At 46.1% G+C, this 22,581-nt stretch overlaps 1 protein-coding gene across 1 annotated transcript in view; it reads left to right on the plus strand.

Moving 5' to 3' along the window:
* Positions 1–2,785: 2,785 nt before the first annotated feature.
* Positions 2,786–22,581, plus strand: part of TMC2 (transmembrane channel like 2) — a 78,553-nt gene continuing 58,757 nt past the window's right edge. Inside the window, exons 1-3 of the mRNA XM_045295321.1 lie at positions 2,786–2,859; positions 3,627–3,674; positions 20,417–20,717. Coding sequence (XP_045151256.1) covers positions 2,826–2,859; positions 3,627–3,674; positions 20,417–20,717 — 383 coding nt within the window. The 5' untranslated portion in view covers positions 2,786–2,825. The remainder of the gene's footprint in view (positions 2,860–3,626; positions 3,675–20,416; positions 20,718–22,581) is intronic.

A 22,581-nucleotide genomic window follows, 5' to 3' on the forward strand; every position in this document is an offset into this window, starting at 1 on the left:
CATGTTTTTAAGGCCCTCGTTGCTACTCTCCAAATTTGGATGTTTTTGTGAACTATATTGTGCCAAGGGACCTTTGTGTCCCCTGAAACGGGTTTTTGATCCTGCAGGCACAGAGATTCATTCCTTCAAGGTGTTTGGTTATGTCCAAGTTTTCATAAATTTTCCCCGTATGCTTCACCACTTTCATGGATATATTAAAAACAAAATAAATATATATAAATATCTTCTTAAAATATATATTCATGGTTATACTCCCATTCTCCTCCCACCTTTTCAGACTCCATCTCTGTTAGTTCCAGTTGACTAGAGAAACAAATTCAGAAACACATATATGTATAGGAAAGAGCTTTATATCAAAGAGTAATTGTATATTAAAACATCCCAGCCCAGTATGGATCAAGTCCATAAGTCCGATATTAGCCTATATGACAATACCACTCCATAAATTACTTTGTTTTAAAAATCATTTGATTAGGGGCTCATACAACTCATCACAATCCATACATACATCAATTGTGTAAAGCACATTTGTACATTCATTGCCCTCATCATTCTCAAAACATTTGCTCTCCATTTAAGCCTCTGGCATCAGCTCCTCATTTTCCCCCCTCCCTCCTCGCTCCCCCCTCCCTCATGAACACTTGATACTTTATAAATTATTATTATTTTGTCATATCTTACACTGCCCAACGTCTCCCTTCACCCACTTTTCTGTTGTCCGTCCCCCAGGGAGGAGGTTATATGTAGATCCTTGTAATTGGTTCCCCCTTTCCACCCCACCCTCCTTCCACCCTCCCGGTATCGCCACTCTCACCACTGATCCTGAAGGGATCATCTGTCCTGGATTCCCTGTGTTTCCAGTTCCTATCTGTACCAGTGTACATCCTCTGGTCTAGCCAGATTTGTAAGGTAGAATTGGGATCATGATAGTGGGATGGGGTGGGGGGTAAGCATTTAGGAACTAGAGGAAAGTTATATGTTTCACCACTGCTACCCTGCACCCTGACTGGCTCGTCTCCTCCCTGCGACCCTTCAGTAAGGGGATGTCCAATTGCCTACAGATGGGTTTTGGGTCTCCACTCCACACTCCCCCTTATTCACAATGATGTGATTTTTTGTTTTGATGATGCCTGATACCTGATCCCTTCAACACCTCATGATTGCACAAGCTGGTGTTGGTTGGCATATTCTGTATATGTCTATAAGGTCAAGTTCATTGATTGTGTTGTTTCCTTATTTTATGTCTTTGTTAAACTTCTCTCTAGTGTGTAGCATGTCTGCCTAATCTGCCATCTTGATGTAAGTTCTGTCTGTGAATCTTTTATAAATAAGCCACGAGAATGAATGATCTCAGCAGCTAATGTTGTGCCACAGTGGAAAGAGCAGTCTTCCAGAGAGAATCAGCTTCCATTCCTGGAGATACTCACATCTAACCAGACTCACACAGCATTGCTTCACACCTGCGAGAGCCCCACACTCCTCTAGTAGAGAGGTTGCTGTTGGTACTAGGTGCCATCAGTCAGTTCTGGCTCAAAAGCAATGTATAACAGAACAAATGAATGTCCTGTCCTGTGCCATCCCAGGATCATTAGTATGTTTGAATCCATTTTTTCCAGCTGTTGTGTCAATCCATCTAATTCGGGTTTCGCTCATTTCTATTGACCCTTTACTTTAGCAAGTGGACATTGAGAAATCGGTATGGTGTGGAGTGATGTGAACCAAACACAGAAATAGCGTCTTGAGATGACCCCATATGGACCCACAGGACACCCTTGTGTGGACATATCTGCCCTACTACAACTTTTGCTTCTTTAAGGAGGATGTTAAGAAAAGCTTAACAAATTTCATTGCCGATGGACAAATCAGTCTAAAGGTCCTCAGTTGCTCACTTGCAGCTTTCTGGAGAAGTTGAAGTTGGTGTGACTCTAGGTGCTTCTTGAGAGTGCTAATACAGCTCTCTCTGTACCTTGACATCTTCTCTGTGACAGGGAGCGAGAGTAAGAGAAGACATTTTTGCACACCCACCACACCCTACCTACAAAAGCAAGGAAAGAGAGCCTGGGCTGAGGGGAGAGAGATGGGGTCTAAAAGGGTCCAGGGCATGCAGCTGGTACCTCCTGCAGGTGCTCAGCAGGGGACGCCCTCAGTTTGTTAGGGTTTATCTGGCCTGAGAAGGTCTCTGACCTGCTCTAATTTACTTAACCCTCACAATAGAGGATTGTACCAAGCAGGGTTCACCACAGAAATAGAATCAATAGTAAGGAATATATACCTATAAAACCCAAATCCACTGCCATCAAGCCAATTCTGACTCATACTGGAGATCGGAGCTCTGTGTGTGTGTGTGTGTGTGTGTGTGTGTGTGTGTGTGTGTGTATGTGTGTGTGTGTCCTACAGGTATTGTTTCTCTGACTTATCCCAGTGCCTTGTCCTAAGCAGGAAGTCAAGGCAGTAGTAGGGAAGAGCCCTGGGCAGTGCCCCTGGCCTGCTCCTCACACCTTCCTGGGCCAAATGCAAGTGGTGCCGTTGCCCAGGGAAGAGCTGGCGCACCAGGCCTCTCCAGGGCTCCTTCATGTTTAAATGATGCCTGAAACATGAGGCTACTCAGTGTCTATGCAGGAAACCCAAGCAGAGGAGTGTGCAGCCGGATTGATGGGCCAGGAACGTGCCTCTTCCTTTCCCTGACCCTCTCCTAAACTTCACCGTCAGCCACATTCAGTCACACCCGAGTCAGGCTGCCTGCCGTCAGACCCAGGAAGGGAGGCCTGCCACCATGGGGCCAGGAGAGCACCTTAGACTACAGGTGTGAGCAAGCCCGGCTCACCATGAGCAGCCAGCTGAAGGTCCTGGAGGGGGAAGGTGAGCATATATCCTCCTCCCCTTTGGACCCACCTGAGGGGCCCTTGGCAGCTGTAGGGTGATGGGAAAGCAGATGGGATCCTTCCAGTCCCAGGGACTGGGTTGAGATGCAACGTCTGACAGCTGCTCTCTGAGTGACCTCAGTCTGGTGATCTGAACTCTCCCTGTCTCATCTGGGAGCTGAAGTCAGCTATCCTGGCAGGGCTGTTGTAGGGATTTAAACAGTTGCGAAGTCCTTGTAGGGAGAGCAGCGGACAGATCCCCTGACTCTTTCAGGTTTGGATGTTTTGAGTTCCTTGTCCTAGCAACTCATATCTGAGTGTATGTCTGTGGCCCTGGATGGTAAAAATAGTTGAGTGATTGGCTGCTGACTGAAAGGCTGGCGGTTGGATGCCACCCTGAAGCACATTGGAGGGTCTTGGAGACCGGCTTCGGAAAGGTCACAGCCATTGGAGACCCTGCAGAGCACGCTTCGACTCCGTACACCTGGGGCCACCAGGAGTCTGAACCAACTCCAGGGCAGCTAGTCGGATTGCATGTTTGGTTTGGTTTTTCTACCTGGGGCAGGGGGCTGTGGGGATGTTCTAACTTAATGAGTTCCTCAAGATGTCAGAGACCTGTCATAGAATAGAGGCTCGAGACCTGGTTGAGTCCAATCATTTGGGCCAGATTGCAGTCTGAGGCCACTGAGAAGGTCCTACAAGGAAATAGGGGTATTGCAGGGGCATCCAGGGGTCAGCACTTATCCCTGCTCCCCTCTCTTACAGCACAGGGTGGAGCCAGAGGACGGGCCAGGAGCGGCTCTCCAGGCACAGGTAAGGTGGGTGTGTGAGTCTGGGTGGACTAGAGAAACAAATTCATAAACACTCATATGTGTATAAGAAAGAGCTTTATATACAAGAGCAATTGAATATTGAGAAAATATCCCAGTCCAGATCAAGTCCATAAGTCCGATATTAGCCCATATGTCTCATACCAATCTATAAAGTCCTCTTGAGAATCACACAACACATGCAATGATGCCGAATGCAGGAAGATCAAAGGCCAGTGGGTGGAAAGCCTTATGGCTCCAGTGGCAGTGGAAGCATCTCAGTGCTGACAGGGGGTCTCCACGTGGCTCCAGTGTAGCTCTTTATGTCTTGTCCACAGGAATGTCTCCCAAGGAGTGAGTGTGTGTGTCCCACCTCCAGTGAGCTATTTATCTCCTTAGCACCTCCAAATGAGGTCATCAAGCTGTGACCTGATTGACAGGCTAAACTCCACCCCTTCACTCAAATTGACAACAGGTTATGTAACTGCCAATGTGTTCTTGAAAAACCTGCAGCACCCACTGTCTCTGGCCCAACCTGACAGCCTGACACCTCCAACCAATTATTCTCTTTCATCTTCCTCATCCCCTCCCACCCTTCCTCTCACCTTCTTGTTCAACACAAGACATTGACATCTTGAGAGACAAGCAGTTGAATTGGGGAATGGGTCAGAATCCACATGAAAGAAGGGTCCCAGAGCTGTAACCCTGTAGGTCCAGCCCTGAAAAGTAATGACTATTCGTAGACAGTGGGATACGGACACACATTCCAGGCCAGACTCCAGAAGAGACACTCTTCACCTCCCCAAACTACTAGGTGTCAGTCACCCTCCACTGGGAATTTGGCCTCAGCTCTTCAGCAAGCAAGTGAGGGCTTAACCCCAGGTGGGCTAGATGGGACCTACTGACCCAGGAGGCAGCTAGAGAGCTCAAGAAATCCCATGAGGAAGAGAAGCCCTCAATTGTGATGAGGAGGGATCAGAAACCATATCCAGGCAGGGCATCCTACACTTCATGTCTGAGACATGTTATGTTATGATCCCGTTCCACACCTGAGGCACAGCCAGGTCTCCACCTCACTTACAGGGGAAGAAGCAGACTCTTTGTTAGGATGAATTCTTGGCACTTAGAAGATACAAGCACCTCTCTCATTCTGACGGGAAGGGGCTTCATCCTGGCACCCACCCTAGTGCATGGTACATGGAGGAGCTGGGCCCAGGATCCACCCCGGCAGCCTGCCCGGTCAAGCTCTTCCCTGCCTGTCACTCACTCAATACGCTCCCATTGTTGGAAACCCGAATCTGGTGAGGCAGTCCCATGACAAGGGGAGAGACCCAAGAGCAGGTGGCCCCCAGGAACTGAGGGGGAAGGACGGTGGTTCTACTGTTGGACCTTACTTACACAACACGGAAGTTTTATCTGACCTTCTCGGGCTTCCCTGTTGCCCCAAGGCAGAGGTCAAAGAGGCCTCCAGCCTCCATCTTTCTTTATCTCTTCTAACACCAATCAGTCCTCCCACAACACTACTTCTCTGCTGGGTTCGCTCATTTGTTGCAATGGCCACCTAGGACTCAGACAAAACTCCTGATCGTGAGGGCTTGTGAGGGAAGTTAACAGGTTCCACAAGTCAAGACCAGTGAAGAGTAGGATACAGTCGTTAGTGCCCAGGGGCACCTATTCTCAACCAGCCACTTGAGAAATGGGAACATTTTCTCCCCGAGATAGGCACCTAGACGTGTTCTTCCCTAGGGAAAAAGGTAGCTGGGAAATGCAGTGAAGTTAAAAGTTAGAAATCTATTAAATCGATGGAAACAATTAAATCAAAATTTCTATTTAAGGATGGAGGAAATGGTGAATGAGGAGTTACAGCTTAATGAGTACCAAGTTAAGTTTCCTTCATACACGTATGTACATATATGTGCCATCAAGTTGACTCAGCCCCTGGCAATCGCAAGGGCATGAAGATAGAACGCTGGGGTTTCCATGGTGGGTTTTGCAGAAGCAGGTTGCCAGGCCTTTCTTTGTAAGTGCCTGAGTGGACTCCAAACTCCAATTTTCGGTTATCAGCTGAGAATATAACACCCAGGGTCTCCAAATTTCTGTCTAGGGTGATTGGAAAAAAAAAAGAAAGATGGAAATGGATAGTGGTGGTGGTTACCAAAAATCCTCAAGTCAGTCCACTGCCAATCAAACTGATTCTGATTCACGGTGACCCTAAGGGCAGAAGAGAACTCCCTGGAAGAAGCGGGGGAGACTGAACAGCAAATTCTGGTCTGTTTCCCACGTTCCATGTGAATTTTTTTTAAGTTGAGAAATGCGATTATAACAGGAATAACAACTTGGAAAAAATTATTAACTTCTCAGTTCCATCAGCAATACCTGGAAGAATGTTTGGTATGACTAATAACCAAAAGAAACCCATTTTATGAGTGGATGGACACCTCACAAGTTCAGACGATGCTGTAAAGAGGCATTGACTTGTTTATCCAGACTTTCCATGCAATGTGGACCTGGTTTTGGATGGAAGTCCAGGATACCCTTCATCTTGTTTCCCTTCCATATACCACTTAATATTGTATGCTCCTGTGTGCTTCCCAAGGGGCTGGCTTAATCCTAGAGAAGCTCTCCAAAGGCCAACTCCATGGTGATACTTGTTTCTGCGTCCATCTCAGCTCTAAGGGAGCACTCAAGCCTTTTAGAGCCAGAGATTGTGAGGAAGCATCTACAAATCCATTTCTCATTGGCTATTTCTGCTAAGCTTCCTAATTGGGATGAGTTATTATCATGCTCACGCGGTCTTTCTGTCCTCAGACTGACCAAAGATCCTCTTTCCACAAAGGTGGAGGAGGAGAGGGGGCTGGAGGACAGGAGGGACTGAAGAAAGCCCATTCTATCACACATACAACTATCTTTGAATTTGTAAGTAGTACTCTCCACTTTCCAAAGCAGTTATCTGATCGGTCCCTGCAGTAATTGCAGCAATCGTTTGAGAAGGGCAACACTGTTCCTGACGGCTCGTTTACAGCCAAGGGTATCAAGTGTCCAGGAAATAGAGACGATTCATAGTGGGATCAGACCAAGAAAAGCAACCACAGCAACCGCAGGCTCTCAGGGCCCTCCGGTGACAGAGGACAAGTGTCTCCCACTTTCCATCAGCCTCTTCCATGTTGCTAATGTGGTCCTTTGATGTCAACCACACTCTACAAAGTACATTACCAACCAAGCTCCCCTTTTAGGGTAACCTCCTTGTGTTAGTTTCCTAGGGAAGTCATAATAAATTACGACAAACGGAGCATCTGAAGACAACAGGAATTTACTCCCTCAAAGCTCTGCAGGCTAGAAATTGGGATAGAAGATTTGGTAGGGCCAGGCTCCCCTGAAGATTCTAGAGGAAAATTTTCTTGGAGTCTTGCGGCCCCTGGTAGTTCCAGGAGTCCCTAGATTTCTGAGAGCTTAACTTCCATCTCTTCCTCTCTCATGATTGTCTTCCCTCTATTCTTTTCTTCTTGGGAGGACACCCGCCACATGATGGGAATCACTATACACCAGTATGGTCTTACACCCACAATGACCCTGTTACCAAAGAAAGTCACATTCTTTTTTTTTCTCCTTTTAAAAATCATTTTACTGGGGGCTCATACAACTTATCACAATCCATCCATACATCCATTGTGTCAAGCACACTTGTACATCTGTTGCCACCATCATTCTCAAAACATCTTTTTTTCACTTGAGCCCGTGGTATCAGCTCCACATTTTCCCTCTCGCTTCCCTCCCCCCTCCCTCACGAACCCTTGATAATTTATAAATTATTATTATTTTGTCATGTCTTACACTGTTGGATGTCTCCCTTCACCCACTTCTCTGTTGTCTGTCCCCCAGGGAGGGGGCTATATGTCGATTCTTGTGATTGGTTCTCACTTTCTACCCCACCTTCCCTCCACCCTCCCAGTATCACTCTCTCAATATTGGTCCTGAGGAGTTCATCTGTCCTGGATTCCCTGTGTTTCCAGTTCCTATCTGTACCAGGGTACATCCTCTGGTCTAGCTGGATTTGTAAGGTAGAATTGGGATCATGATAGTGGGTGGGGAAGAAACATTAAAGAACTAGAGGAAAGTTGTATGTTTCATCATTGCTATACTGTCCCCTGACTGGCTCGTCTCCTCCCCGCAACCCTTCTGTAAAGGGATGTCCAATTGTCTACAGATGGGCTTTGGGTCTCCACTCCACACTCCCACCCTCCCCCTGCCCCCTTCATATTGGTATGATTTTGTTCTGGGTCTTAGATGCCTGATACCTGATCCCATGGATACCTTGTGATCACACAGGCTGGTGTGCTTCTTCCATGTGGGCTTTGTTGCTTCTCAGCTAGATGGCCACTTGTTTATCTTCAAACCTTACGACCCTAAATGCTATATCTTTTGCTAGCCGGGCACCATCAGCTTTCTTCACCACATTTGCTTATACATCCTCTTTGTCTTCAGTGATTGTGTTGGGAAGGTGAACATCATGGAATGCCAGTTTAATAGAACAAAGTGTTCTTGCATTGAGGGAGTCTTGAGTCAAGGCCTAATGTCATCTGCTACCTTAATATTAACATATAAATATAAGTACATAGATCTATTTCCCTATTGTTATATATAAATATATTTACATATGTACATGCCTATATTTAGACCTCTATAACTGTCCTTTGCCTCCTATTTCCTTTCCTTTCTTCATAAAGTCACATTCTAAGATCTGGAAATAGCATGAATTCTTAGGGACACTCTCTAGCTCGGGACATTCCTTTCTTCATTCTCTCACAACCTGAGCACTTAGACTCACCTGAGACTCAGCTCTGTTTTGCTCACCCGTGCTCCAGACCCCTAGGCATTTCCACCTTGACTTCTCATGCCCATGTTCTAAACCCCCATTCCTGCTACCCAAACCATCACCTTTCTACCTCTACTGCTTCTTTCTTTGGGCAAATTCCTACTGATCCTTCAAGATTCAGAGAAATCACCAGCTTTCTTGGAGCATTTCCCACCATCCAAGCCAGAATTCATCAGGCCTTCTCTGTAGTTCTAGTTTTTCTTTTTAGTCCATCTTTATTCCCTCTTCAAATACGTTTAAATCTAAGTTATGGTCAAAGACTAGCTCCTAAATATCACCAAGATGAGGATAAGAAAAGGCTGAACTGATTGCCTTCCATGGGCACAGCATTGTCCGTGTCTCAGAGGGAGTGAAGATTGGAAGATTTATTTAAGAAAGAATTTTCAGAATGGAGGCTTGATTAGGACTGGTTAAGAAACACAACACAATGATCCAGGATGAATGAGAGCAACAAGGCTAAGAATGTAAGAATCTTTGGGTGCAAACTTACAAATGAATCATTGAAGACTTGTTGGATCTTTGGGGAAAATCCTGTAATGAGCAATCCAACCATTTGTCTGGGTAGGAGAAAATTAAAGTAATGCTAGTGAAGACCAAAGGAGATCTGATGGCATGGTAGAATAAGCATCAGACTACTAATTGCAAGGTTGACAGGTCAAACCCAGCAACTGGTCCTCAGGAGAAAGTGGAGGTTGTCTACTCCCATAAAGAGTTACAGTCTTGGAAACTGTACCTAGGATCACTGTGAGTCAGAATTGACTCTATGGCAGTGGTTATGAAGATAAAGGAATAAAATAAAACAAGTCACCTTATGTAGTATGGTGTGGTTTCAGTTCTGTGTTCAAGCTGAGTGTAAGGTGTTTGCTTTTTAGCCACTAATTGGATCATTCTTCAGATCAAAGTGAAGAAAGAGTATTAATAGCTGGAAAAATCAAATCCATATCTTCACTGCCATTTGAGGTATTAAAATTGCACATCAAGCATTTGTCAATAGTTTCCAGTGCTTTTGACCTCTGTATCAGGTGTTTTCTACATAATTGTGTTATGCTGGGTTACTCTTTGTCGGATCATTTGACAGATAGGGGTTGTGTGACAGCATTTGAAGCTCTGTAGAGGACGCGTCCTAACACGGCCATGCAGACAAAAGCCAAGAGAATTTGTACCATCCACTTCTCAGCCAGGAGCCAAGAGTCTCCAGATTCAAACAAGAGACTAGATCTCATTTCCAATCCAAGGAGTCCACAGAACGAGAAATGAAGTTGCACGTGTATGAGATGAAGATAGCAGTAGTGACAGAACTTTTTAACTTCAGTAGGGGGGCTGGGGGTGGTGGTGGTGGTGAATAATGACCAGGGTCAGCCCAAAGTTGATTCCCGTGAGGTAGACGTGAGCGCCTCTGCTCTCCAAACTGTTTACCATTTTGACACCAGCTGCCTTGCCCACAGCATTCTCTACTCCTCTGCTGGGTCCAATAATCCATTGCAATGGCCACACCGAGCTTAGAGACCATGCTTGCAATTAAGTGGTTTATTAAGGAAGGAACAGGGTATCACTTGGGATCAGGAAACATGCAGGCCAAGTCTGGAAGGCTTCTCCAAAGAGGAGAACACAGCCTCCCTTGTTTTGTGAGCGACGGCTTCCTCAGGCCTCCACCAGGTAAGCAAGAAGGCCCATCTCTCTGTTAGGCTGCCCTCCTCTCAGCTACCTGAGCACAGGCTCCCTCTGGGGCCCCGAAGAACAGGTGTATCTGCTTTGGGTCTTTCTGCCATCAGCATCTCCCTGAGCCAGCTCACATACAGTCTAGCAGTTGTGTCAGCTCTTACAGCTGCGTTCCCAGCAGCAGGTTCCTGCCGTCACCACGGACTCTGCCATAGAGACCCTTCCCAGTTATTACCACTGGCTCTGCTGCAAGGTCAAGACAAGACCCTCCCACCATGATCACAAACTGATCAGTCCTCCTCAGTAGTCTTCAGACACTCTGTGTGCATCGTAAACCCAGTGCCGTTCCAACTCAAAACAATGATATATAGTTTCCAAGACTGTAAATCTTACAGGGCACACAGCCTCATCTTCCTCTCACAAAGCAGCTGGTAAGTTTGAATCATTGACCTTGTGATTAGCAGATCAATGTCTAACCCACAGCACCACCAGGGCTCCTTTCATTTGCACGGTAAGCTATAATAATTTACTTGCATAAACATATTGACCAGTCTTTGCAAGGTGCACAAAATAGACCAATCACAAGGGAGGCTATATTCTGGGCCGAGGTGGGGAACATCTGGCCCTCAAGCCATATAAGGCCCATGAAACCAATGCCAGCTAACATCTCAAGCCTCACCAAAGAGAAACTGCTCCAGTCAACACATTAGGGATGTGTTAATTAAATGTTTGATCAGTATGGCTGAGAATGATGTTATGTATATCCGAATGGCCCTTGGCAGAAAAAAAGCTTCCCCATCCCCAGCTCAGGGTCAGACAAAAAACTATCAAGCCCAGATAATATCAACCTACCTGGACAACAGTAACAAACTTTCTGGGGTGGAAACTAGTGCAAAGGGATTGGGGGGCGGGAGGCATTGGTGGGGGACGCAGCAATCTTTCAAACTGCTTTTCCAAAGAACCAAAGCAAAAGGTCACATAAACTCAAAAGTCATGAGTCTAATTCTCCGATTAAAAAAAAAGGTATCTATTTCCTGAATCATTGCTCATGGACTTCATAAATCTAAATGTTGTGTTCATATGAAAGGTGTCAGGAAAGTCTGCAGGGTTGTACGTAAAACATCCCTCCCCTAAAAGAGCACAGGGTTCCCCTCAAGAGAGCGTAAGGAGTGCAAGCAGTTGCACGCTGGACTGCGAACCAAAAGACAGGGCGTTGGAACCCGCCCAGGAACCCTTTGGCAGAGGCCTGGTGCTCTGCTTTCACAGCTCGCAGCCAGGAAAAGCCTACGGAGCCCAGTTTTCATCAGGCCCCCACCAGGGCCCTCTGAGTCAGAATCAACTCCATGGAAACTGGTCTGTTTTTTGTTTCCCACTTGAAGGTTCATCTGCTATCTAAGGTACCCATGTTCCGAACCTCCACCCATCCAATTCCATGAACTTCTCAGAAGATGAATCCGATGGCCTTAGTGGCATTGCCTAAATCACCAGTTATTTTTGAAGTCTGAGCAAGTAGGACTCACCCTGCTATCCAGGCCTCTTGCCCAGCATGGCATGAAGAGTCCTTAATGGACCAGTGAGAGATTCAGAACTTCTCCAGAATAGTTAAGATTTTGTTTCTTGCACCAGGGCCCTGTTTTTCTCCTCCTTAAATGAAACTATCTACTAATCTATTTTTTCTCAGAGGGCAAACAGATGAGCCAAATTGTATGCTTGGGTGTGCCAGAGACAACCCTGAAATTAGATATCAATTTGTCAAGGTGACAAGTTCCTGGTCAGTTGTGGGTAGTAGCCAATAGTTGTCTCCTGCCACAAATCCAATGCCAGTCACTGAGGGCCATCCAGATAGCTGTGTTTGAATAGAATATGCCAACGAGATGGTCGAATAATGCTGGTAACAGTTAGGCACCGCGCATCAAGAATCATTTGGCCTGCTCTGACCCCACCACACCGAGGTGAAACACTAAGAGCATGCAACAGAACAGCAAGGAGAACAGAGCAATGAAGTCCCCAGGGAACACCAAAAATAGACTGTGGGGCCAGGGCGTGGCACCCCATCAGATTCGACTCATAAGGGACAAAAAATAGACCTTGAACTATTTATAGACTTTTTTTGTTGTTGGCTTTTGTTGTTGTAGCTATTGGTTTTATTCTATTGTTGCTTTGTTTTGCTTGGTCTTGTGTTTGTCCGTATTATTATCTCTGCATGTCTATCTAGAAAAGATAGGCAGGATAAACAAGCCAGAGAAGAAAACAACAGGATGATAATTCCGGGTGGATATGGAAGAGGAGGATCCAGGGGAAAGAAAGTGGGTGTTAACAAAACCAGGGACAAAGGAACAACAAGTGACTGAAAATCGATGGCAAGGGGGGTGTTGGAGGTCTGGTAGGGCTTGATCAAGGGCAATGTAACCGAGAGGAATTACTGAAACCCAAATGAAGACTGAACATGATAGAGGGACAAGAGGAAAGTAAAAGGAAATAGAGGAAAGAACTAGGAGGCAAAGGGCATTTATAGAAATCTAAATACAGACATGTACATATGTAAATATATTTATATATGATGATGGGGAAATAGATCTATGTGCATATATTTATAGGTTTAGTATTAAGGTAGCAGATGGACATTGGGCCTCTACTCAAGTACTCCCTCAATGCAAGAACACTTTGTTCTATTAAACTGGCATTCCATGATGCTCACCTTCCCGACACAACCGCTGAAGACAAAGCTGGTGCATAAGCAAATGTGGTGAAGAAAGCTAATGGTGCCCGGCTATCAAAAGATATAGCATCTGGGTTCTTAAGGCTTGAAGATAAACAAGCGGCCATCTAGCTCAGAAGCAACAAAGCCCACATGGAAGAAGCACACCAGCCTGTGTGATCATGAGGTGTTGATGGGATCAGGTATCAGACATCAAAGAACAAAAAATCATATCATTGTGAATGAGGGGGAGTGCAGAGTGGAGGCCCAAAGCCAATCTGTAGACAATTGGACATTCCCTTACAGCAGGACTGTGGGGAGAAGACGGCCAGTCAGGGTGCAGTGTAGCAATGATGAAACATACAACTTTTCTATGGTTCTTTAGTGCTTCCTCCCCCATCCCACCCCCACTATCATGACCATAATTCTACCTTACAAATCTGGCTAGACCAGAGCATGTACAAGGGTATAGATAAGAGCTGGTAATACAGGACAGGTAAACTTCTCAGGACCAATTTTGAGAGTAGCCATACCAGGAGGGTAAGGGGGAAGTAGGGGGGAATAGATCACAATGACCTATGGGGGAAGAGCCAGCCCCCCATCACTAATCACAGGTTCAATAGGCACAATTGTATGGTTATTATATATAAAGATTATAGTAAAGTCATCGAGAGCATGAGAGATAGAAGAGAGATTGAAATAATGGAGTCAGACACATTCCATAGTAGCATACTCACCTCAGCCCTGCATTGTGGTCCACGTGGAGAGAGGGGCACAGGGGGACGGGAAGGAGGACAAGGGGGAAAGGAGCAGGGAAGCGAGGACAGGAGAGAAGAGGGGGAACCAATGAGAGGCCAAGGGAGGAGCCTGAGAGAGAGCTCTTTATTGCTAACCCAGGCCTATGTACCTTTGGGGAGAGTGCAAGCCCACTAATTACAGGTAAAGATATATGTCACAGGAAGGGGTTGCACTCTAGGTTATACAGCAATGAGAGGGAGACAGTCTAGCGACATATACGCAATAGGAAGAGGAGGGATTGGGAGCATACATGTGACAAGATGGGTGGATCCTAGGTTCAGGATGGCAGCCTAACTTTGGGTGTCACTGAGCAGGTTTGACCTGGTCTCTGGATCTCCGTAGAAACCATTATCAGTAGGGTGTAAACCTCACTTACAGGAACCAAGCTAATGCTCAAAAGCCTTTAGGGAGAAGTAGCCCATTGTCTTTAACAGCAGGGAGGGGGGGGGCGTACCTGTGAGACCATACAGTTGTCTGACAACTAATGACTGCCTTCAGGGAGGATGTCTCTAAGCATCTGACCTCCCACCTTATGTTGGCAAAAAGCCCCTAATGTTTGGCATGTCTTTGGGGGAGACAAAGCTGGGGAGTCTTTAAAATCCCACAATGACCTACCTATAACCCCCTCCCAGGGGGATGGACAGCAGACAAGGGGTACAGGGAGATATTGGACAGTGTAAGACATGAAAAAATAATAATTATAATTATCAAGGGTTCATAAGGGAGGGAGAGAGAGAGAGAGGGAAGGGAAAAAATGAGGAGCTGATACCAAGGGCTCAAGTAGAAAGAAAGTGCTTTGAAAATCATGATGGCAACATGTGTACAAATGTGCTTGACTCAATGGATAGATGGATGGATTGTGATAAGAGTCGTGCGAGCTCCCAATAAAATGATTTATAAAAATAAATAAATGTGTACAAACACACAAAAAAGAATAATTTGGCATTAAGCAAGGAATGTGTGCTATTGACATCATTAAGTAGATCTAAGATAAGATATTTGTTATGGGTTAAGTTTTGTCCCTAAAAAATGTATACTGGTAAGCTTCTGCAGAGTGCCAAAGAAACACAATCAAGGCAGTCTAAACATCTGGGACAAGATATGTGTAATGATGAAGCTTGTTTTCCTAGACAATGAATATTATATAGAAATCATATTTTAAAAATTGATTTTCAGGGAGACATCGGACAGTGTATGATATGGCAAAATAATAATTTATAAATTATCAAGGATTCATGAGTGAGCGGGGAGGGAGGGAGGGAGGAAATGAGGAGCTGATGCCAGGGGTTTAAGTGGAGAGCACATGTTTTGAGAATGATGAGGGCAATGAATGTACAAATGTGCTTTACACAATGGATGGATGGATGGATTGTGATAAGAGTTGTATGAGCTCCCAATAAAATGATTTTTAAAAAAGAAGCAAAACAAAAAAGTCAAAATACACAAGACTTGTAGGATTGTTGAAAGGATAAGATGAGACAATGCATATCTAGCATATAATAGAATATCCAACTTACAGTAAGCACTCAATAAAATTATTCTTTGATTATTTTTTAATCGATTTTGCCCGTTTTTCTCCGCCATGCTAGCTTGTACTTGGAGCCTGTAGTCTGTCATTTCCATCCTCTGTGATTCGTGACAAACATTACTTCTGCCGTTTTGTTATTTGGTTTTTTATGTGCTTTGAGCGTCTAGAGTCAGGACAAGTTAGAATTCACTCGATGGCAGTGAGTTTGATGTATTTTTTTAAGCCTTTTTAGTTCTTCTCCTTCACTGCTGGAGGCTTTTGTGTTTTATTAGTTTATTGTAGTGAGCCACTTTTGGGCGAAGGAGGAAGGCACTGCCCCCCTCCAAACAGACCCGGAGGGAGGTCTGCCTTATTGAGTTCCACATGTAGACCTTGTCCTCTGTTCCCCCTTTCTCCTTCTCCTTCCCTCTACCCTCCCGCCATCGCCACTCTCTCCACTGGTCCTGGGGGGTTCATCTGTCCTGGGTTCACTGTATTTCCAGTTCCAGTGCCAGTGCACTGTGCCAGTGCACCTCCTCTGGTCCAGTCCAGCCGAATATGTAAGGTAGAATTGGGATCATGGTAGTGGGGTGGAGGAAGCATTTAAGAACTAGAGGAAAATTGCATATTTCATCGTTACTACACTGCATTCCGATTTGCTCCTCACCTCCCCGCAGCCCTTCTGCAAGGGGATGTCCAACAGTAATAGGTTTCTGAGTGCACTGAGACCAAAAGGTAATTCAAAGTAAAATGCCTAATGAAGCTGAGGTGTTTCTGGCAGCACTGGGCCATGTTTCAGTGTCCAACTTCACTACAGCCTTGATTCTGAGCACACAGCATGCGCTGTCCCAGACGCTAAGCTTTATATTGATTAATTTCCATTCCCACCTGCATTTCCCATCACCCATTGCTATCAAGACAATTCTGACGCAGGGCTTCTTAAACGGTTCCCACGTTCAGCCTGTATTTCAGGCGTTTCCGTGCTGCAGACAGGAGCTGCAGTGCTTCTGCTGGTCAGGTTCAAGTAGCGTCTGCATATTGGACACGTTTCAAGTAGCGTCTGCATGATATGACAGGAGGGGCGATCATGGGCAGTTGGTCCACGTCTTCATGCGACTTACTTGTGCCTTCAGATCATATTCAGGCCCAATCTCGTTTAGTGATGGAGGGCTGTTGTGCATGTTTTATTTTATGACTTTCTAGAACAAACCATACCCAGTTCCTTATGGCCAGCTCAGACCACATAGTGACTTAGTTGGTTCATAATTAGGCATCCAATCTCTGCTAGAGTCTAGTAACAAGCCAAGAGCTTAAAAAAAAAAAAAAAGGGCAAAAGCTGTTTCTCAAAAGGAGAGTAATTAGCTGCAGAGGATGACAGAATTTGATCCAAAATCCTGATGGTTTGCGATTCACTAACAGGAGCCTGCCAAAGACTCCAAACGGCATCCCTGGCTACCACAGACACTTCCGGCTCTGTTGGGTCAGCCAGATCACATGGCCCAACTGGCCGAGTGACGTGCACAGCAGCCTGAACCTGTTGCACAGCCTTCTCTTGTTCTGGGGACCACTCAAAACTAGTAGCTTTATGAGTCCATTGATAAATAGGCTGTAGTAGTGCACTTAAATGAAGGACACGGGGCCTCGAAAATCCAAAAGGCCAGCCAGATGTTGTGCCTCTTTTTACCTATTGGAGGGTCCAGACGCAATGACTTATCCTTAATTTTAGAAGGAATATCGCAACATGTCCCATACTGTGTATCTTCCTGCCTGTCATGAGTGTCATGTATCTAGTAATGCTAAAAAGTATGATCATTTCCTTTCACCCAGTGAACAGTCAACCTCAGGAAAAACCGGAGAGCCCTTTGGTGAAGACTGGAAGGGGGATTAACGACACACATTCTTGGCAGTGCAGTGGGTCCAGCCTCAAGGGGACCAAGCGTACCCTTCATTCAACGGGTTGTGGATCCTATAATCTAGCTGGAGTTTAACAATTACTTGAGGGGCTGTGACTGTTCTGGTGATTCAAGTATGACTGCTAGTCCCTTGACCCAGAATTCTGCTTTTACAGATCAAGTGAATATTTAGTAGGTTTCTCATCCATTCCACTTGTAGGGACACCATGCCTAAATAGCCAATGTCACGAATCCATACCAGTCAAATTATTCTGATTAGTACTTTGACTCTGTTGTCCCTTATAGTAACCACATACCCATCTTTGTCTAGTAAGTGATGTCACTTGCTGCCTACCACCAGAGGGTCCCCATTGCAGTGAAGTGTCGAATTCAATTAGAGCCGTTTCCACTGCCAAATAGGACTTAAGTAAAATAGCAATCAAACAGTCATGGAACAAGTGAAAAATATTTAGGCTTAGAGCAAATTCAGATTGGGTCAAGAGGGAGGTCAACTGACCAAGTGTCATATTCACCTTGGTTTGATACACCATAATCATGTTTATAATAATTTCTGTCTGATAGTGAAAATGTTTGAATTGAGTGGCCAGAAGGAATCTGCCAGAGGCTTAATCTATCAAAGTCCCTATTTGTATATTTGTGCCTAAAATTGGTTGTTAGGCAAACAGTTCGTAGTGCTGAGAGATTCTGCTCAAGTAGGCCATTTGCCAATGGTATCAAGTTCACTGTTTAAGAAATCCATTTAAGCGATCTAACCTTAAAAGAGAAAGAAAATGTTCTAAAACACTGATTGGGGTAGTGATTGTATAAGTCCTCATGATATGATTGAACTATTGAACTGCATGATACATGGATTGGGTGCCAATGAAACCGTAAAATAACTAAATAAATAAGAATTCCTATATGTCCTTTTGCTATGGAATGTGAGGAGGAAAAAAAGAAAGAAAGAAAGAAATCCGCTCAAGTAGTGCTAAGGACGAGAACCTGGACTGGCTTGACTACTTCCCTCGTTCACTGTCATCTCCCTCATGCCGGGCCCCTGGAAAAGGGTACCTGAGCAGACCCTTCCTGCCTCAATGGTCCAGCCTCACGGAAGAGAGGCCATGCTTGGCCTTGGCGGTGGGAATCAAGGGCATCCTTGTGTTGTCGTTCAACTCCATCAGTGGCTCCTCAGAAGACAAGCGAGGCTCCCTGCTCCCATGAAGATTGACAGCCATGGAACCCAAAGAGGGCAGTGCTGCTCTGTCCTGCTCTAGCATCGCCCTGAGGAGCTATGGACTCAGGGCAGTGGGTTTGGGTGCGTGGGTTTGCTTGTCCCTGAGTGCTGATGAAACCAAAATGCCACAAGTGGGTAGTTTTGTGTTGTTGTTTTTTCTGATTTTATTTTATTTTATTTTTTAATCATTTTATTAGGGGCGCATACAACTCTTATCACAATCCATACACACATCAATTGTGTAAAGCGCATTTGTACATTCATTGCCCTTGTCATTCTCAAAACATTTCCTCTCCAATTAAACCCCGGCATTAGGTCCTCATTTTTCCCCTCCCTCCCCGTTCCCCCCTCCCTCATGAGCCCTTGATAATTTATAAATTGTTATTTTGTCATATCTTGCCCTGTCCGACGTCTCCCTTCAACAAGTGGGTAGTTGTAAAGAACAGATTTCATTTCTCGCTGTTGGGGCTGAAAGCTCATGCTCACTGTCATCCAGTGGTTTCCGGCTCCTCATCGGAGGCTCCCTCACTGCCACCGAGTCAATTCTGATTCAAACCAGAACTGCCCCTATGGGTTTCTGAGACAATAACTCTTGACAAGAGTAGAAAGCCTCGTTTTTCTTCCTGAAATCAGGACCCTGGCTTTAGAGGAAGGTCTTCTCTGTTGGTTTGGGGGAAGCATCTTGTTTTCAGCATCTTCACCTTCAACTCCTTGGCTCTCCTAAGCTTATAAATTCATCGCCAGGAATTCACAGCGGATTACGAGTTGGGCTACTAACCAGGAGATCAGAAGTTTGAAACCACCAGCGGTTCAGAACTGCCAACAGCAAGATGAGGCTTTCTACTCCCATAAAGAAGTACTCTTGGAAACCCAAGTGGCAGTGCTACTCTGTGCTACAGGGTCTCTGAGCATCGGCGTCGCCTCCACGTCACTGCGTTCCAGTTGGAGGTGAATTCATCCGGCTCTAGCAGGTAGCAGCTGACTCCTGCTTTTGTGCTGGCATATCTCTGTCTAAGCAGCGCCTCCTGTCTCAAAATTCATTCAGCTTTGACCGCATCAGCATAACAAAGAAGACCTTATTTCCCGAGGAGATGACATTCACAGGAATGGAGGTTCGCACCTGGAAAGCCAAAGCAGTCCTGCAGAGTCCTGCTCTCACAGGTTGCCCTGCCTGTTGCTGTGGTTGCTCATCGTTGGCTCATACTGACCCCATGTGGCAGAGGAGACCTGCCCCCAGAGGGTTTTCTCGGCTGAATTTTTGGGGGGAGCAGATTACCAGGACTTTCTCCTCCGGGGTTCCTTAGCACATATATTTGGGGACAAAATTCATTCCTTAACAGATGGCTCAGCTCTGACCCCAAGGAACTACAAATCCCGGCCAAGAGGAAGACACATGCTTCCCACTCAGTTACAGTGTTTGGGGGTTGGGGTGGGGAGGCAGAGGTCAGACGAGGGAGACAATCTTTCTAATTCCGGAACAGAGGATTCCACAAGACTTTATTATTATTAATTGGGATTTAATACATATATCATATCATTCCATAGTTCAATCACATCTAGAAAAATTGCACAATGGCTACCACAATCAGTTTCCAAACATTCTTTTTCTACATGGACTCCTTGACATCCCCCCTCTACCCCACCACCACCACTGTGGTCCACAAGACTTTTTGAAAAACTTTTTTTTAAATTGTGAATTAGGCAGGGGCTTACATTACATATCATCAGTCTCATATGCAACCATTGAAACTGCTTATCAAACCCCTCGGCAGCATGCCCTCCCCTCACCCACTGTGACGTCTCCCTCTTAGGGATTCCTGTCTTCCACTTCACACAAATGAAAATCTGTCAGCCAGCCCTCTAGCCTATTGCTTCACCTCTCCACCCTGCCCCACCTCTCCTTGGTAACCTTCAAAGTCTGCTCTCTTGGGTACGGTATGAGGCCACCATTATAAGGCAGAAAAGAAAGAAAGGGGGGGAAATTCAAGACACAGAGCTTGGACTTTTGATGTCCCACAGCTGAGGCACTTCCTCTCTGGAGTCAAGGTGGTTGAGGTCTGAACTGTCCATTTCCTGCCCCTACAGGTGACAGGTCTGAGAGAAGCCCCTCAACGAAGCAGGCGCCTAAGGCCGAGGGGCCATCGGGCAGGAGAGGAGCCCAGTCTGGCAGGAAGGAGCAGGCTGGGGGCAGCTCAAGGCCAAGGTCTCCCAAGAGAAAGCACACAGAGCATAAGAGACGCCAGGAGGACCAGCGCCCAGCAGAGAGGACGTGTAAGGAGAGGAGGAAGAGGGATGGGAAGGCTTCCTTCAAGGAGCAGAAAGCAACCCCCAAGAAGGAGAAAGAGGAGCTGAAGGAGGAGATGTGGGAGCAGCTGAAGAAACATAGGTTTGTGCCACTCTGACTCCGGGGTGTTTCCGTTCTGCCTCCTCGCTGCCCTTCCGGGTCCTTCCCCTCTCCTGGTGAGGGGCTGCTGCCCTCCTCGGTTGTGAAGCAAGGGTCCCTGCTTCTCTCTAGTTCCCAGTTGTCCTCTGCCTTTGTCACTGCCCAGCATGCTGGGGCAGAAGCAGATGAGGATCACAGGCCTCCTGCGCTGGGGTGATCATCACATCCTCTCCACCCCGGTGCCCAGTGCGATGCGGTGCAGATGGCCGCGCGGTGTGGGGAGGTGATGTGGCAGCGGGGGTGGGGGCCAGACAAGGTCCCATTTCTCATACATTTTAACTGGTGAAAAGTAGATTAGCTTCACATAGATAGGGATAGAGGGAAGGAACTGAGAGTGGTGGAGGGAGGGGGAGGGTCAAAAGAATGGGGGAGGTTTTAATTTTTCTTTTATGAGAAGAAATATTTAGCCTGCTGATATAACAGTGGAGAAATTGGGGGGAGGCATTTGAAGGTTTTGCCTTGATTTTTAATGCAAACCCCTCTCCATCTTTGAGAAGTTTTCAATAAAACATCTATACATTGGATGATAAAAAACATTAACTGGTGACTCGCTGCAGTTCTGAGAGAGGAGGACTAGGAGCCAGGAACACAGTTGGATCTGGGACATCTCCAAGGGCTAAACAGGAGCCCTGGTGGTGTGGGAGTGACATGTTGGGCTGCTCACTGCAAGGTCAGCTGTTCAAAACCAGCTGCTCCTCAGGAGGAACATGAGGCTCTGTACTCCCATAAAGATTTACCATCTTGAAAACCCACAGGGGCAGCCCTGCCTTGTCCTCCAGGACCGCTCTGGGTCAGAGTGACTCGCAATGGCAATGGACTGAGAGGGCTTTAGCACACCCCTTTCTTTCCCTACTGAGACCGGTCTCCTCTTCTACGAAATGTTGGCACATGTTTGAGACAAAAAAGCCAATCCTATTGCTCCCAACAATCTGAAAATTATTTGAGAGCCATGAATACATTCTTACAAACCAATGAAGTCACCATTCTCTGAATAATATCCTTTAATTATTTTCAATTTTACTTCAGAGCCACAGTACACACTGAAAGAGAGCGGCAGTTTGCCAGCCCCTGGTGTAGAAGAACTTCAAGGGTTCTATCAGCTCCGAAAGGCTAGGACACTGTGCTTTGGTTGACTTGTTTTGTCTCCTTTGTTGCATTAGCTCTAGCACATGTGTACTAGTGGATTGAATCAGTTTATGGTATCAGAACGTTGGTACCACCCACTAATGCTGATGCAACATCCCCCTCCTATTGCTAATCTATGCCAACTCATGTTTTAGGATGTGTAAGACTCCCCTGCAGGTCGCAGGATTGTGGTGAAGAGTTGTACCCTTGCCCTGAGTTAAGTGTGCTGCTAGATCCCTGCACAGTTACAGAGAGACCGTCGGGTGCACCACCATACTGCTCCTCTTTACAGAAGCCCCCAAAAGGAGCCACTAACTTATTTTGCCACCCCCATCAGTCATCCCTGGCCCAAGTAAGCCCCCCCCCCCGACCCCCATTGTCTGGTTGTCCTTAAGGAGTCTTGATGGCACCATGGATTAAGCATTCTGCTGCTATCTGCAAGGGCGGCTATTTGAACCCACCAGCTGCTCCGTGAAAGAGAAACGAGGCAGCTGCTTCTATAAATAGTCACCACTCCAATGGCCATGGAGCAATTCGAATCTGTCCCCTAGGGACCACTTTCAGTTGAAATCAACTCAAAAGCCGTGGGATTTGGGAGTTGATTGTCCTTGGACATGAGGTAGAGGAGTCAAGGATGAACAATGTCCTTAGCAGCTTTGAGTCTTTCATGGATGCTCTCGGG

The sequence above is a fragment of the Echinops telfairi genome, unplaced genomic scaffold (assembly GCF_000313985.2).
Source record: "Echinops telfairi isolate 266 unplaced genomic scaffold, ASM31398v2 ScPeMD7_5592;HRSCAF=6446, whole genome shotgun sequence".
NCBI classification, from domain to species: Eukaryota; Metazoa; Chordata; class Mammalia; order Afrosoricida; family Tenrecidae; genus Echinops; species Echinops telfairi.